The sequence below is a fragment of the Cebidichthys violaceus genome, unplaced genomic scaffold (genome assembly GCF_023349555.1).
Source record: "Cebidichthys violaceus isolate CVI_PGR_0920_01 unplaced genomic scaffold, fCebVio1.0.p SCAF_25, whole genome shotgun sequence".
In the NCBI taxonomy this organism is placed as follows: domain Eukaryota; kingdom Metazoa; phylum Chordata; class Actinopteri; order Perciformes; family Stichaeidae; genus Cebidichthys; species Cebidichthys violaceus.
The window spans coordinates 1,909,246-1,927,755 of NW_027176428.1; the positions used below are offsets into that span (position 1 = coordinate 1,909,246).

The 18,510-nt window shown below is 42.6% G+C and overlaps 1 protein-coding gene across 3 annotated transcripts in view; it reads right to left on the bottom strand.

Annotated features, from left to right (window-relative positions):
* Window positions 1-13,214, bottom strand: part of LOC137879583 (chemokine-like protein TAFA-1) — a 104,500-nt gene extending 91,286 nt beyond the window's left edge. For all 3 annotated transcript variants that reach the window (XR_011103746.1, XR_011103747.1, XM_068720404.1), the window contains exons 1-2: window positions 12,609-13,214; window positions 10,133-10,269 (exon numbers count right to left, since the gene is read on the bottom strand). Coding sequence is in view for 1 of the 3 variants with exons in the window: in XM_068720404.1 (XP_068576505.1) it covers window positions 10,133-10,256 (124 nt within the window). In the remaining 2 variants the exon portion in view is untranslated. The remainder of the gene's footprint in view (window positions 1-10,132; window positions 10,270-12,608) is intronic.
* Window positions 13,215-18,510: the final 5,296 nt, after the last annotated feature.

Genomic DNA, 18,510 nt, shown 5'->3' on the forward strand with positions numbered 1-18,510 from the left:
CTCCACAAGGACAGAGAGAAAAAAGATATTATGATAAAAGATGAGGTGAGGGATCCAGTTCGACATCAGTACAGTTCCACTCTTTATTTAGCATGCTAGTTTGCCTCGCAGTTTATGCCTTGGAGAGGGCTTAACTCCACGAGGAAGAGGAACAGATTTTAAGATCAAAGGCGGCATGTGGAAAGGTATTCAGTCCTATCAGCTCAGTACCGATCACACTCCTATTTTGTACACACGTATGCCATCCTCATACTCCGGCTGATGCCTTCAGGGGAAAGGTTGAACAAGTTCCTCAGTGCAGGCATTAATCCTCATTTAAACTCAACTCAAAAAACGTACAGAGAGCAGGTCAAAAGGTCTTTTTGTTGGAAAAGCTTGGTAGCACACACCACTTGAACCTCTGGGACGTGAGACGAGGAAGAGAAAACCCTACATAGCTTGCCTGGCTGCCTGAGGTTCTGAATAATGTTTCCTTGCAAACACACACTGCCAACTTTGCTCAGTTTCCCAAGATAATAATTGAAGTTAAACGTGTCTTTTTTGGCGAGTCCACAGAGGCAGCTAGAGGAGTTTGGGAGTAAAAAAAAAAATAAGATTGGGATAAGACTTGAGGCAGATGAGCTGCGGAGCTAATGGGCAGACGTGGCGTCCAGACAACAACGAGGACAAAGAGCATGAAAGTGAAGAGAGAGAGACAGAGTGTGGGTGAGTGAGAGAAAGAGAGAGCTCCTCTGGGTCATTAGGCTAAGCTACAGGCAGACACATGCAAGTGCCACCTCATCCTTCATTCTCTCACTGTCCCGGCCAACAGGCGCCGAGCAGGAAGGTATGAGGGCATTGAGCCATGTTCAGTGAACCTGACATGAGCTGAAGATACTGTTGCAAATGAAGATACATCGCAGGGACAGTGGCTTCTAATTGTCTTCCTACATTCCCACCAGTCTGTCACCATTCTCGCCTTTTACAGTACAAGTGACTGGCACATTCAATACAAGATACACAATAGTGTGAAAACCACAACATGGTGGCTAATGCAGATTAGAATAAGATATCCTGTCCATTTATTCAGGTTTTGGGCCGTGTCCATCTCACGTATAGCGGTGATGAGCAGTTAACTGTGACATCTCAACCTGAGTTCCATTATTAGAGCGTCTGCTGTCAGATAAAGCTGTGATAAGACAATACGGTGCTGCTTCGGCACAGCAGTCGCATAGATTCATCCAGACACATCAGACAAGACAAATAGACCTCAGCTAATGCTGACAGAGCACCCCCGGTTGGAAAATTTAGACGGGCTTTCAATCATTCGTTTGACAAGTGGGGACATATTCAAGCAAGAGGATTTCAGTTTCCATAATTCCAAACCCCATAATCCATTTTTGTCCCCTGTCAGGGCTGGAATGAATGATTCACTGGGCCAGTTGAGAAGGCAAGTCACCTTGGCAACAAATTGAAAATATGCAGCTCAAATATCATGTTATTATGCATGTGAAAACTATTCTAAAAACACAGAAGGGGCAAAGATGAAGTGGTTTTCCCACATTTTGGGAGTGCATGTAAGCAATGTGGGTGGAAATTTAGAGGGTTGACATGATGATGGAAAGTAAAAGATGTAAACTTAAAACCTGCATGAAGGGATTTTGTAAAAAACGGGCTGTAACCAACACTGATATATAATAACTTGACCATATTATAAGTTGACATGGGGTAATTGTTGGGACTAGATTAGCCTTTATTTGGAGTCATGTGTCTGTTCACCTGATAAACTTCCAATGTCGGGTGATAATTGTCTGTCGGTTTGTCACCGAGTAATCCCATGCACATACAAGCAGTCATGAGATCCATTATTCATATTTAGATATTTATTACAGCAGCTGTAAAGAACAAATATTTAATCATACATATTTCAGAGACTAAAATGTCAACGAACAAGCATTTGATCAATCTAGAGTCGTGAGCTCAAATTCAGAATCAATAATTTATCTGCATCTGTTTCAACACGTCAGAAGAGAAAAACATGGCACTCTAACAACCAGCGAGTTTGTTCATATTTCCTCAATTATAGCTAAAATACACACACTAAAAATGCTATGATAAAAGTAATCTGTTTTATTTATAAAATATACATGGAAGTGTTCTTGATTAAAGAAAAGAGTGCAACGCAGCAAAGTGAAGTGATTTAGAAAGTAAATTAGGAGTATGGTTAAGACAACCTAATTTGACTGCCACTGGGTAAATGAGTTGCTGGAGCAAAGTGAGTCCTCCGCAAACAAAACACTCAATGAGTAACATTTGTCCCCTGCAGTGGTTCTAAATGATGCCACAAAGTAGCTCTGCTGCATCTCAATTACCTGGCAGTGTGTCTCTTTGCTCCATTAACATGAGCAAGCCATTCCACTTAAGTGAGGCGCTGCTAGAGGGGCCTAGAGGTGATAGAGAAGCTGCATAAGATATTGTATGAATAAAGATACGTAATAATGTATGATGCAGTAACTTTCTGCTGCTTTGTTTAGTATGAATAAAATAGATGTGAAGCAAGGGGCTGGAATGAATCAAATCAGACAAAACAAAAGTACACATGGAGAACAAATTAAAACAGACTGAAAATAGACACACGGATATGTATCGCAAGGTATTGCTAGACAGATGGCTAGTTGTAACACTCTGACTGTTTTTTTATTTTCCTGTTCTTCCTTTTATTGTAAATATTTGGGAGAATGAGCCACCTGTGTTAAATAGCACCTGTGCTCTCTGTCTGATACAATTAGCTCACACCAGAGAAGAATAGGATCTAATCTGCTACAATCAAATTCACTCGAGGAGGGAGACAATGCACCAGAGTACACGCAGTAAAAGGCTTGAGATGAGTAAGGGCGCTGAGTAAATAAATACTAATGATATTGATACAATGTTGCCACGTGTGAATCGGAATGTCAATGCCAAGACAGAATATGAAACGGTGACTGTGTTTACATGGATATCAATAACGTGTTTATTAGGATTATCCCGGTTATGATCATAATTGGGATATGATGTTTACATGAGCACAGAAAAAACAGGTTCTTCATATCCCTGTATACATGACAAATACTAGTATTTCGGTGAATGATTACTGCATTCTATTTGCGCAGGCTCTGTGATGTAAATATATGACAACAGAAGGTAACGCATTTAGTTTTAATTTTGTTAAGGCACTTTGTAGAGTAGTTGCTTTGAGTCCAAAATAGCAGATGATAGATTTTCGGCTTTTTGCTACTGATGCAATGGAACAATCAATTAGCTTTAACTTCTTATCCTTGCAAGTGCTTTGGCCTTCAGCTTGTCATTTTGGCCAATGACTTCTTGTTTTTGTAGAGCCAGATGTGACCATATTTGGACGAGAGGGTGGGGTTGCATTAGCTGTAACCTTAATTATGCATATTTTTAAGCCTTAATATAATTTAGCAGGTGAGTTGTAATACAATTCACAAAGGGAAATTAACAATAGGGACCAAAATCATTTCTAATACCAGGCTGTAAACATGTTTTTTTCTGCTTTGAAGTTGGGCCAACAACAAGTGGCCATTTGAGGAACTGTTTGTGGCACTTCCACATTGACTTCATTTTTCAGGCCGCTTGCCTTATTCACGGTTCGCTAAACCCAACCCCCAATCACAGTTTAGCAACCGTCACTTGGCAGGACAGGCCTGTCGAGCGTTAAATTTCTCCACATAGAGAGGCTGTGTGCTTGAGCCTCTAATGAGAGCCATACTCTGTATCCAAACAGTTTGGACAGTTAGAAGAGCAAACTTATATGGAATTGAATAAATTGTGCGTTTGTGAGCTCTGACATGAGCTGCAAATGTTAGCATACCTGGCTTACTAGCTAAGCAGTAACCTAGCATTGCTTTCCAAAGGCAAGGTGCATATATATGGTTAACTGCTAGTATATCAGTGTTAAGAGTAACAACAGCATATGTATAAGTCCTTAACAGGGTTCTTGTTTTAATCATCTGGACATGGTCAGTTTAGGATAGAGATTTAACCAACTCTGGCTCTTTAGCATTAGCTTATTAGCTAGATTGAATTAGCTAGCGACACCTCAGCTGACAAAATCCAACGTAGTTAGATATTTAGTCTGCTTTTGTTCACTTCTGTTTGAAATAAAGAACTCATAGTTTCAAAAGTGACCAAGAATTTTGAGTGATTCATCTACCGCTGTTATCGCCGTAAACTGCTTATGTGCTGCGCGAGAACGGAAGGCTTGACAGGCTTAGCGAGGCTTAGCGAACAGTCAATTAAATAGCAAGATATTGAGCAAGTGGTGAATCAGGATGGAATATATAACTTATGTTCTACTTTCCCAGTTTAGGGCACATCAATGGAGCTCACCTCTAAGTGAATATCTGATTATGTGTGGAGGAAAAAGTCAAGAAACGGCACGCAGGCCATAGAAAGTGCCAATTCAACCTCCACTCCTACCTCCCCTCTCGCCGGCCATAAAACGCAATGTAATAGGATTCCTAAGCTTTTCCAGTGACTGCTTCCACTATCACACAGACATTTAAGTGCACTAATCCATGACAAATTGTCTCATCTGATCCATGACAAATCGTCTGAGGGGCCGATAGAGAGGAGGAGATGGAGGGAGGGAGAGGCTGGGGGGAGGGGGCAAGACGATGGAGGGCTGGTGGGAGGGGGCAGGCACGGAGAAAGGAGAAAGAGCTGTTCGGCACCTGACTGATCAGGCAGTTATTGCCTAGTTTTTTAGAAAGGTTGCTTTCATTACCTCGAAGGGCAGGCTGTGTGATAGAAAGTGAGATCACATAGCTCTCTACCTAAGCCCACAGTTTTCAGAGCAATTATAATCCCATGTGGAGATAGATTATATGATTTTACTTCCTTTATTTGCAGGATTTGCAGATGTCCATGTTCAAGAAATTAATGTTTCTAATTAAATCTGTATCGTATAGAATTTTCTATTTCACTCACACAGTAGTTTGATAAGGCTCTTAAAGAGGTGTTTTACATGATATACACACAAGTGAATATTTATAATAGCAAAGATGAAAACACGCCTAGTGCAACCACATAAAAGGCTATTCCACAATCCTGGACAGTAATGACTCGGATGTGTTAAAAAAACTGATTAAGTCGTCATCCATTCAAGTGACTGTAATTTAATTGAATTTTCTTTCACCATCAATTCTCACAGTAATTAGTCCCCACGGTTTAATGGGGGTGTAAATAAAGCTGATTTAATGGCAAAACAAAAACACAGAAAGCCTATAGCTGTTGCTCAGTGTAGTATGGATGGATGTGCCGTTCATTAAAGCAGTTACACCTCCACAGAAGAGGCGAAGCAGCGAGATTAGCACTTTGAAGATGACTGCGTAAAAAGACGTGCATGTTCACTTTTGCGTTTCAATACTGAGCTATTTGTTATGAGGAGTCTGAGAACTGTATGGAAATGAGTTCCGAGTTGAAAACGGTGCAGTTTGTCAGCCGGGAAGCTAATTTCTTCACATTCCCAAACACTGCCAGAAAAATCCCCAATCTTCTGAAGCAGTCATCCGTTCGGCAATGGAAATAAGGGAAAAAAATCAATTTATACTGTGTGTATGTATGGCATCCAGATTTCTACCTCATCCTCATTTACCGAAAGACAGCCATCCTAAATCAGGCTCAAGGTTTATTTCAACACCCCGTGTGTTCAGGTTTTCCTGTTTCTAAAGAACCTTGACCCTTAGATCTGAAGTTCAAAAATAAAAATAAATAGACACGCTGAAGTTGAGGACTACAATATTTTGACAGGTTGCTTTCTTCATAAAGCAGAAGATGCATTTCTTAATTTACCAAACAAATCCTCGCTGATGAGCTCTTGTTTGACCATATGATGCATCTTGGCTAATCAAAGTAATTACAGTACTAGTTTTCTTCCACCTCAAAGCGTTTATTTCTTTTACACCGAGGAAGCATTATGGCACATTGAACAATGAGCTCATTAAAATGCCTTCTTACCATTTGGGATTAGATTATACAAGTCATTTCAAATCAGTGGCTGAAAATATAGCAGCAGCACCGCCGCTGCGCTCGTTCTTTGATTATGCCATTTTTTTTTTTTTTTTAAATGAACAGTGAATGCTTTACACAATAAGTGATTTAATAGTATGTGAAGTACAGTTCTGTGATTATAGTGCACATATACACTGTACTGCCTTGTCATCATGGCTGCCAAAAAAAAAAAAGGTCAAACTAAACGTCAGCAACAGACTGCTATCAAAGAGTAATGTTAGAGAGTGGAGTTAGTTTTACAGCTGCACCTGGAACAGGAATCATGTTCTTCCATTAGATCTGAGACTCTCTTAAACTATCCTGTCAGAGTCATAATGAAACAAAGCAGCAGTTAAAGTGTTGTTATATTCAGACTGCCCCTCCAGGGTATTGATACATTATAAACATGGCTACTGTATGCAGCTGAGCAAAGGTAGAAAAAATACAGTACCTGCTGACTGTGACAACACTGTACTACACTGAGTAGTCAACACATTAGGGAGCGCTTTCAATTTCAACACCGAATCTACAGCAACTTCGGCAATGCACTGACAATGTAAATCGGTTACACTTTCACTGACTGGTGATGGAGTCCAATACAATGTGCTGTCAACAGTGGCCTGGTTTGTGCAGCGGCAGTCTTGGCAGTGAGCACTTCTGCTCGCTGTGTTGGCAGGTGGAGAGTGCAGAACCGGGCTTGTGTGTGTGTGTGTGTGTGTGTGTGTGTTTGTGTATGTGTGTGTGTCATGTCACATTCAGCTCATCTGTCAATGTAGTGGATTATTTCTTGAGAGACCAGAATTGGCTGCCCGGAATCAGGCCGCCATCAATCTTCAGCCGCACCAGCAGGACGCAGGGGAGGCTGTGTGATGCAGAGGCTCATGGGAAGGAGAGCGGCGACGCTTCCTGAGCAGGTGACGAAGCAGTCAGGCAACTCGTTACTCAATCTCCGCCTCGGTGGTGACTATGGCGATTTGTCACGGAAACGTTTGCAAAAAATAAATAAATGCGATCTTGAAACTTCATCTCAGCAGTTGCTTTTCTTTTCTTTTCTTTTTTTTGGTATGCCTCGCCAGCTCACTGTTGCTGAAGGCAGATTCGAGCAGATTTGTAGAACATTTTTAAAAGCTTCAACAGGCTGGAGAATCTGCTCAACATGACCTTCACCTCCTCCTCAGATATCAGCACAGCCCCTTGTCTGTGAAACTCTGTCTATGTGGGATGGTTTGTGAGTTTTGGTACCACTCAGTCGCTCAGACAGTCAGCCGGGCTTCATGCCAATTTCAACAAAAATATGTTTTCTTACAAAAAATACCGACCCCCTATTTCACTTCCAAACTTGTATGACTGTTCAGAAGACAATGCAGTTGCAAAGAAAAACAGCTTTGCCTATCTTGTCATCAAGCAATAAAAAGATAATGAATCAATAATCTCAGCAAATGGAGGCATGTGCGAGTCTAAGATAAAAAGCTATTTCTATTTATCTATTTATCTGCGCAGACATTTTGAATCTTGTATTTCTCATGCTTCATTAACAAAACCATTTTACAACTTGATTTTCTGTATGTCAGAGAGTATATCACACATCTTTTCATCATCCTTTAGAAACACAGAAACATTATTTGATTACGAAAAAACAGCAAAGCATGAAAGCCAAGATTTCTTTTTTTCTTTTTCTCCCTGCTACGTCCTACATAGCCATATCTATTTATATCTGAGGGTTCTGGCCTCAATGAAACCAGAGAGCTTCTCAAATTATAAAATCAATTCTAATTCAAATATTCATCATAGCATTTCAATTCTGAGAGAGCAGTTCTGGTTAGATCGGTTAACGCCACTCCACGGCTGAGTAAGATTGATGTCAACTTAATCCTCTTAAAAAAAACATGATATACTGTGAATTGTACAGTTACTGAGCAGCAGAGAGAGAGAGAAAAATAAATAAACAGACAGTGTTCTCTTCGAGCGCCCAGTTGTGATAGACCATTATCCCTGGGAAGCCTGCTGATTAGGATAGTAAAATATGTTAACATATCCTCAGATTTTGATTGCCAGCACCAATTATGGCTGTCATCCATCACAGTTTGTATCATTTTATAAGTTTTCTGGAGAGTACTCGTGTTAAAATAACACTTTAACAGACCATCTGTCTCAAGGGGCCTTTCACACAGAAAGTGGCACCGGTGCCACTGCGCTCTGAAAACCATTATTTCCAATGGTTTGCGCGGCGCCACGGCGGCATTTCGTTGCGCCCGAGCAAAGCGCGGGCCCAAAGTTTGATCTGATTGGTGCAGCACTCCAGAATTTGCACTGCGCTCGCCACCGGGTCCAGTGCGCCTGTGTGAAAGGTCCGTCAGCTTGAATGCTGGTATACTTTATTACATCTGTCTTTTGATTAGATCTTGGTGACGTTATTGTTGGCTAACAACATAAAGGAAATCTGAGACTTTGAAAGATCAAATCAACAGTGTGTGTGTGTTTATCAACCATCTGCAGCGTGCATCTTCTCAGACATGATGTGTCCTGAACACAGCTCCAGTATCCCCAGAGGGCCCATGTAAACAACACACCATAACGGGCTCAGTGAGAAAATGCTGTGTGAATGTGTGAGCATGTGCATGACTGTTGTGAGTTGAAAGTGTGTGAGTTGATTTGTCTGTCAGGACACCTTCCAGAGAACCCTCAGCCATAACTATCTTTGGCCTGGATGACTCTTCTAGATCTGTGTCGGGGGTTGTGGGTCTTATTCCCCCCCCCCCCCCCCCCCTTTCTTTCCCTTTGGGAACTCTGCATTATTCAAAAGACACTTACTGAACCTTGCACTTCCTTGTACATCTTTGGCACCAAGCTCGACTTGCCAACCAGTCAAAAAGAAAAAGAAAAAGAAAAAAAAAACAACTGAAAAACTGGAAGCCAGCCTTTAAAAATTCATCGGGAGCTCTCTGTCGCTCATCCCTCACCCTCTTGTTCCAATTATCGGAACCGGGATACTTTGAGAACTTTCTATCTATCATAGCTGGGATTTTACTGTGTCAGCGGTTCCAAAGCAAAAGTAAGCCAATTCTCCGACATGCTTAAAGTCACCAATGCTCAACACTGGCATGGTGAATTCAATGCTGGAATTTTTCTTTTCTTTTTTTTTCTCTTGCTGTGCTTCAATTACAATCTTTTTTGCTTGGCAATGCGACACACACACACACACACACACACACACACACACACACAAAAGGGATGCAAGCAGAAGATAGCATCAATGTTTAACAGCCGCTTGGCTTCTGGAGAGATCCCCACTCTGAACGACGGTTCAGCTTGGGAGTCACACTCATTGTTAGAAGCTTAAAGAAAGCCTATGCTTTGCTCAAGAAAACCTTTGCCTTCCCCGTAACACTCCAACATACACCATAAGCAATGCTGGTAAGCTTTTCCATAATAAGAGAATTAGATCCGCCTTGGCGTACACCCTCCCCTTTTGGCCCTACGGTGCAGAAGGCGTCGGGCTTAATTGCCAAATGCTCCTAGTGCAAGAGAGGGAAACATAATTGTCATTTCCATCTAAGCCACAGTGATCAAAGCTCCCTTGACTACCAGCACAGTAATAGGGATTTTTGCTCATAGCTTGTCCTACTCGCAACAGTCTGCCAGCAAGATTCAGGGTGTAGCAGTCGAGAATACTTCGCTGCAAACACAAATCACCTCCCTACCGGCAAACTGTCTGAGCGTGTCTGAAGATGCTCTTTGTCTTAGAGGGTTTCCATGTTCAGATTAAAACAGAAATGCACAGCTCAGCCTCACAACCAAAGTCTTGACAGTCTACATATTTCTTCCTTAAATGGATCAAACGTGTATGAGTTGATCTTGGCAATGACTAAATGTGTGACTAAATACATGTATGTGACATGCAATTACAAGCAGTGGTGAATCATAGGGGTGAATCCTCATGATAACAGTACAGTACAGTGGCAAATCCTTCTGACATACTGCAGCAGTCTCTTGCTTTTAAAACAGCCAAAGTGGAGAAACGCTGTCCCATCGAGAGGGCAACGTCTCGCACTGGAGCGCTGTGCTCTGAAGCCGAAATCTGACAAAGAGGTTCACGTACCCAGGGTGAGAATGTCGGTGCGACCGGGTCGGGCCACATGGTGCTGCTGGATGGTCTGGTAGAGTGTGGCCTGGCACAACAGCAGCAAGCCGAGGCTAATCCACATGGCCAACAACCAGGACATGGTAAGGCCGAGTCTGCATGACGGCACACGGCGAGAGAGAAACAACAGGGAAACACGGTATTACAGCGTGTCTCCATACATACATATTTATAACGCACACACACACACATCGTGTTTACTTTAATGTGTCAAACAAAAGAAACAATATAGTATGCTGTTAAATCTTCTGATATAACCTGTTTGTTATGTTTAAACAAATATCAATACTGGTAAGATGTATTTAAAGGTGTTTTATTACAGTCACACAATGAATGAAAAGAAAAAGAGAAGACAGAGGCTTTACTAAAAATTAAAGAAAACCTGCAGAAAAAAAGTAAAAGTTAATCTTGTCAATATCTGTCAGTGGACCACACAAAAAATATATGATGAAATGCAGAACACGGAAAAGAGCCTCTGTCAGACTGTAATAGTTGTAAAATGTTCTATATCACTCATTTAACATTTCAGTTCCATTAACAGCAACAACAACAGCAAGAGCAACAATAAAGCCTTAAATATCCTTACGGTTTATAAAGGATTGCATTTCCAAGCACAAACAGCCCCTATGCAGACTTGTTCAGCGACTGCCTAATGGCCGGTGAGGGCCAGCATATGGAGACACGCCTTAGCCCTCATTGAATAAGGAGGCTCTCCTCCTTTCCAGGTGTTGTTAGCGCTCATCTCCATTTAGAACCCCGCAGTGGGAAATTTAAAAGCGTCAGCCCACCTCTTCGAAACCAAAATGTGTCTTTGTGCGTTGAGTAATCCCTGGACTGATCAGTCAGTTTTGCGTTGAATATATTTCACCCAAGTCGCTGTATCACTGAGACATCACAGGCACTGGCTGTATTTGTCATTTTTCACTGAGGTGGTGACTTTCTGAGTGAATCAGATGCTCTAATGTGACAGTGTGAATCTAACACTCCTTTAATGCTTGATTCTGCCATATCTCAATACACGGGAGAATATAAAGCAGACTCTGAGCCCCAGGGAGTCTCTTCAATATGAACTTCAAACCGTGGATATTTCACATTTCAATAAGGACTCTGTATAGACAGATGTGTTTCAAACGTCTGAAGAATGAAAGCGGGCCTGATCCGCTACGTTGTTTCCACAAAGCACCAAAGCCACATGCTTGCTTTGCTCCAACTAGACCACTTTGTGTTTTGATGTGCATCAGAGATTAAAGCCATTAGGCTACTAAAATGCTCTGTGCCCTCAGTGACATTGACACTACTTAATATTCTCTGAAAATTAAGCATATAATTATGAACAGCACATTGTAAATCCCCACCCCTGCCCTAAATCCACCATAATCCGCGGTTTTGTGGAAATGTGAACTGCTCCCATGGAAGTGTTTTCCTCTTTTTTTTTAACCACACAGTATTTCTGTTCACCGAGCTGGCTTCATATTCATAAGCGTCGTTGCGCCTGCATGGTTAGCTGCATATTGCATAGAGACTCTGAGCTCCCCCCCGGTTATCGGAAGGCATTCTTGCTGAAAATATAATGTGGTTCTTACCAGCAGCGTTTTCATCAGAGGTGGAGACTCAGGGCAGACTTTAAATGACAACGAACAAGCATGGGCATCATTTTAAAGCAACTTCAGAGAAAGAGAAAGCAGCTGTGGAGAAAACAGAAGCCAACTCTTCTCTAGTCGCTGCTGCAGCCTCGTTTCCACAGAGCACGAGAGCTTTTAAATAAACAGCCTTCTTGTTTTCCTTTACTCTCAGTTTAGTAGTGTCACGTAAAAAAAAAACCAAAAACAAGGGAGGGAGGACAGCTCCTCTGTATGTATGTGGTAAACCCAGCGCGAGATAGTGAATGCGGTCGAGGAGTACAAACAGCAGACACACACCTGCAGGCGCCAACCCACGGATGCACCTGCGTGAAACATTGATTTAACAAAATCAGACCTGTTTTTGTCTCACACTTCACACACAACTTCAGTGCTGACTCCCAGAAACGCCGTCGTCATAGAGCAGGAGTCGACCGCTCAGAATGATCGAGGTGTCACAACATTACTCACGGTTGACATCTTATAGCTGAACTTTTTTTGCATCCTATAAAATGCAATGCACCCGTAGTATGTCTTTCAGCATGTTTCAGTGTTGCCACGACGTTTGTTTCAAATACATTTAAACCTTATGAAACGTCAAACACAAACGCTGTTTAATGATATACAGGGTGTTTGTAGCAAAATCTGTGTTTCCTATTTCTCTACAGTATTCCAATCAAGTCGTATCATCCTCACTCAACTCAGACACATTTCTCTGTACCTCTAAGATAGTTTTCCTAGTAAATCAGCACCCCACCCCACCCGTCCCGGCCCCAAAACACCGGAGGTATTCCTTGAAAGTCCCACACCCTTACCTGAGCAGTGTGTTCAGGAGGAAAGGAGCTCAGTCAGAATCACTGCCTGCCTGCCCAGCAGACTCACTCCTCTGTCTTAAATCCATCCATATTGTGAAGCCAGGGATTCCCTCCTGAAATTCCAGCACCAGAGAAGCAGAACAGCGGCGCAAAAGGGGCAAATATTCTGTTTCTCCAACCCCCCCACCCCCCTCACTTCTCTCTCAGTATTCTCTCCTGTGGACCCCCACTGCTCAGTTCCTTTTGAAATCCTTGGCAACACAGTCACCAACAGCAAAACACCCGGGGGTCTGTGTCACAAACTGCCCAGGATTTGAGGTGATGGGACGCTGATCATGTCACTGCTGTATCGGCCACATGCGCGCAAAATCTCCTCCAGTCCGTGTCTCTTCTGCGGCTGTAGAAACTCCTTTTGTTGTGATGACAGGGGGCTAATTTACCTCCTTTCACTTGTCAGCTCCTTCTCACGCATGCAGCGGAAGGCTCCAGTGGAATGACTGCTCTGTCCGCTCTTGGCTGCCTCCCCCCATTGAGAAGCTGTGCTGATAGTGTGAGCCTCAGTCCTCTCTCCAACGCACTAAGTAGAGAGTCTGTGTCAGGGAGGCAGAGCGAGTGTGTGAGTGAGCGTGTGTGTGTATTACAATGTAGCCCAGCTGGAAAGAGAGAGAGGGAGAGAGAGAGAGAGCTGAGAGAGCGAGAGAGAGAGTCAGATCACATGTCTTAAAGCAAGACTGCCCACTTCTGCATCAAGACTTCATCAGCTATTGAAGAATGCTTTATTAACCCACCCCTCTTTACATCTCAGCCTTCTATTTTATCCCACGATGTCGGGAGACACGCGAGTATAGCCTTCAGCTCACTTGTGAATGTGTCTGAGCGTATCCATCTGCGCATGTATATGTGTGCGAGTTGGAGAGAGTGTGCAGGGAGGGTGACTGAATGTGCCTCTTTTAGACTTCGCCCGCCAGCGTTTGAGGGCTGAGAGTGAAACATGCTCCAAGCGCAGCACTTTTAATAGAAGGCAGAGTGCCTCATCAGAGCGCCACAATCACCATATTATCTATTACGAGCTGGCTCTTTCTACCTGTTGTTGTGGTGATGAGCAGGGATTTAAAAAAAGATTTCAGCCTGCCCTTTTTTTTGGATGCTTTCCCCCATCACCGAAACAAAGTTGCATTGGCAGCGACAGCCTGATGGAGCATGTGAGCATCCTTCCGTCACATGCTCGCAAACTGAACCCGAGCGGCATCCATTGTCTTCTCGTGTGGGTGCACGCACGTGTGTGTTTCATTGTCTTCTGTGTGGGTGCACGCACGTGTGTGTTTCATTGTCTTCTGTGTGGGTGTACGCCAGTGTGTGTTTCCACCGTGCTTGAGCCATGCCGGCAGGTGAAAGCGACCGGTCTTTGCCTGTGTGGAGTGTGTTTTCCTCCAACACATTACCTTCCATGCGGAGGAGCTCCTCTTTAAGTCATTATATTGTTAACCAGAGATTTACAGTATATGCCAATCCCACGCACCTGCCACGACTGACTCACTCACAGTCTGACATTTCACAGAAAATGAACCTTATGCTACTCACGGCAATACACAGCTGAGGGGCTCAATAAGCTGGCAGACAGTGAGGATAGTGTTGGTGCTGTGGGGGAGTACAGACAGATGAACCTGATGATGAATATCTGTGAAAACTCCGTCTCAGAGCTGTAGCTGCACCCTGATTTCTTTGCATGCTATGGTTTGTGTATTGTTCACGTGCGTCTCAGAGAGCCACAGTGCAACATGATCAGCTTCCTGGCTGTTGGCATTCAATTATCTAGTACAGTAGGTAGAGTTTTTGAGAATGGTTAATGAGCCCTTAATTGCTGTGTCATTGTGCCATGCCACATGCTGCGGATGTTATCACCTGTGCCCGTTCTTTACGCGCCATAGGATTTGCCAGATGTGCACGGACCCACAGAGTTACAATCTGCAGCGGAGAAAGAGGCTGATTGAAGAGAAACATAGTGCAAAACGAAGGAGGAGATGTAGAAAACATGGATTACGAATAAGAGTGGCTGTTATTCCCATTTTAAGCCATGTGTTGATTTGTTTTTGCCTTTGGACTGCGTCCTTTGTACTCACATAGTTCTGTAATAATCTATTGCGAATGCTGTTTTGAATAGCGAAGCTGCCATCTGGATCTCCGTTGGGTTAAAGCACGCCACATGTTAAGTGACCAGATTCACATTAGGCGGGAACTGCAGAGTAATTACCGCATTGATTAGTGCTTCTATGCTGTCAAGCTATATTGGCACAGAATGCCTTGATTACTAACAAATAGGGTTATTTGTGTTTGTGCATAGTTGTTGATGTTTCCTTTTGTAAGGAGCATTAATACATTCACGCTTGAATTTCATTTTGTCTTCAGAGCTTAATGATCTGTCCCATTGGACTGAGATGAAGGTTTGAAATGAAACAGGCCCCGCAAAAATGCCTCAGAGGACAACTTAAAATTGAAGGCATCCAATTACTAAATGTTCCTTTCAGCAATGTGCAGTACCAACACAAGTCTCCCATTTGTATCTTAATTTTTTCCTTTTGTTGATTTGTTGAGGTCTCCTGTTTTTCATTCTGACACAGTGTGAGCTGTGTTGGGAGGATGGATTGGGACAACACAATTTCACAGTAATTCTGGATTGTTGTTTGTGGTCCCGCTCTTTCCTGTCTCCCTTCTCAGGGGCTTCCATCATTTCCAAACAGCTGTCGCTGCAGCCCATGCCAAGACATAACCACGACCGACCAATCACTGGCCAACTCTGTGTTTGGATCTGGGCAGCCCTGTTTAACAGCAGGGTTTGCCAATATCGCTTTTTCGCTCTCCGTCTTTCTTTCCTATTCTGTCTCTTTCTTTCTCTTTCTCCCTCTGGCTAATACAATTCTTCCTTCCAGTGTAGCCAACGAGCATCAATATGCACCTGCTAGCAGTACCAAAATACCATTTAAAATCCCCCCCCCCGCCCCCCCCCCACCCCGCCGCTTTCTGCTTTCCTTTAAAAAATGAGCCCTTGTCCACTATTATTCCGACATGTCTCAACGTTTCTCACTGGAGCGAACCAAGCATTTCTTCGTCTGATGAGGGGAATTGTTGTGTTAGTAAACCTACTCTCCATAGACACTCGCTCCATAAAACATTCTATCAGAGAAAAAAGGTAGAGTGACACAAGGAGGCAGAGAGGGGAGGTGGGGAGAAAATAGCGAGAAAGATTAAGGCAGGGAGAGAAAATTCATTTGGAAGAAGTATGCACCAACTCTTGCTCAGTGGTGGATGGTAAAGAGAAGAAGATGATTAATGAAATGAAGGAGCCTGATCTGTAGAAATAAATTATTTCACATTTATCAGAGCGTCCTTTTTCCTACTTTTGCTCAAAGGTGTGCATTACTGAGGGGACCCGGCTTTGAGGATATTGTCGATTTCTAATTTTAAGTGTGAGAGGTAAGGTTAGTGGATATACAGTTCTCCACACATAATCCTTTTAGGCTTTACCTTCAGCCTTTTTTTACTGTCAGCAGATCCTGGGAGAATACAGGCTTACATGTCAGTGCGAACTCTATGAGGAAAACACAGAAGCAAATTGTTATTTCATAGCCATAAATCTAAATGATTTTTCGCTGTCGCGTTCCTAATTACTTTCTCATTTTCATCAAGAGGCAAATTCAAGTCGGTTAGTCGCTGACACACTTCACTCTTCTTTAATTGGGCCATTTTTATTTCACTGGTGTTTATGTTTATAATCAGGAGCAAAAGCAGAAGTATCGTGACATTGTACCACTCTATAAAGTCTCACGAATAAGGTTGGGTTCGATGTTTTAGCAAACTACGTGTGTCTGTGGTAAATCGCTTCTGCACAGCTGCCTCTTATCATCCTATTAGTGTGTGTGGGGAGGTTATATATAGTTCCAGTGGTCCTACTCTGCCAGATTCTGTATGTTGTCTTGGCATTGGAGCCGTAGCCATGTTTCGCCTCTGCCTCTTGTTATGACCTGCTTGCTTGTTATAGCCCTTTCGATTTGTTTGCTTGTCCTGACAGCCTTCCCGCTGCCAACCCTAAGCCTGCCTCTCAACAAGGTAAGGACTATTTTTTACTATGGGTGCTCTGTCTCTTGAGTCTGCTTTTTTTGTTTCTAGCTCTGTGATCAGCTGTTTAACTGTCAGCTTAAACATGAACCCCTGTTTTGGGTTCCACAACAGTATGAATGCTTCAGGCCTCAGTGACATCAATCTGTGTTTCCCATTAATTACCTAACTGTGGCGGCCTATTTTGTACAACCACAGTTTCATAATGAACCAAACATCTCTTAAAAGTCAACGGGTCAGTCTCTGCAGCGGTGCGCAGCGATCGACTCTAATTTGGCTCGGAAAGTGAAGTTAAAAGCTTTTAACCCAAACCACAACCTTTTCCCAACACTAATCATGTAGTTTTTGTAACCATGAAGTTTTGCTGCGTAAATAAACGTAACAACTAAGCAAATCTACGTTGGAAGTTTATTTTGAAAAGAGACTGCATGTAACGTGTGAAAACTGAAACATTGTCCTTGACACGTCCAAATCTGATGCTAGAGGAGTGCCTAGAGCATCATAGTTTGCAGCCGTATTTTACAAGTTGGGAGTAAGAATGTGTTAGTACTGTACACATACTGTTGGGAACCAGGACTACAGGGACAAAACATAACTTGCATAATTTGCAAACTAAAGAATTCCAGTCTGGTATGGACTCATTCATTTTGTCCGTTTGAATATAAAGCACATTGTAGGCCTATGTCATTGTGTAAAGTGCTTTACAGATTATATAAATTATTGTTACTAAATTGAGTTCCACATGTTTATTAATGTACGTTTTACATAATTTATGTATTCTGGCATCTTTGCACTCAATTGGTATTGAAATTTCTTTAAATGTAAAATGTTTTTATGTGTAGTATGTTATAAAAGAGTTGTTGGTGTCTCTCTACTAAAAATCCAAGGATAATATTACTCGCCACATATTCAATCATATACTGTAGGTGGCAGTGAAAATAAGTTGTGGCTTTTTTTGAGTTTGAAGTAGGTCAGAAATTCTGTACTGGTAATGCGCTGGGACTCACCGGGTCTCAGCAGGGGACGTTTCCTCTCCCTTGTCAGTTCAGGATGGAGGAGTAATTGAGCGCTAGACGACTCTACTGCTGGAGATGATGGCTGCCATGGAAATTTCCCCTCACAGACCAATAAAAATGTTCTCCTTCTTACTGTAATTGGACCAGGGACAGTGGGGTTGGGTTCTGGCCCAGGGAGACCACCTGTGGAAATGCTTTGCTCAATACACTACTATTATACTGATGAGACAGGGGACTCACTGAGAGAGAAAAACGGTGATAAAGAGAGTAATGCTGATGAGAACAACGTGACAAAAAATAAAAAGTACACCTGATGCTTTTCATTTTTCAAATTAGAAAAGTACCACATATGTAACTACTCATGGCTTCTTCAGAATTACACCTGTCAATATCCCTCAACAGTTGGACGCCGAGTCTGTGAGCCTTTTTTGGAGAATTCTCTGTACGTTGTTACCATATACTGTACACAAGGTGTGGATGTAGTCACATGAATTGCCGTTCTGAAGCCTTAGTTCGGCAGTTTGGCCTTCGTCGTGGTTTTTTTTTGCAACCAGAAGTGACACCAGAGGATGGAGCTAAGTACAAACACACGCTCAATAAGACATTTACAAGATTTTGTGTTAGCAAACCATTGCCTATTTACACATCTACAATTGTTTTTGTCTCCAATAACTCCCGAGGGAAAACTTGTCTCCTAATGCTGCTGTGTTCACCAGCTAGTCGCTAACTGTGTCTGTCTGATGTTTGGTGCTGCTCAGGTATACAGTGGGTTC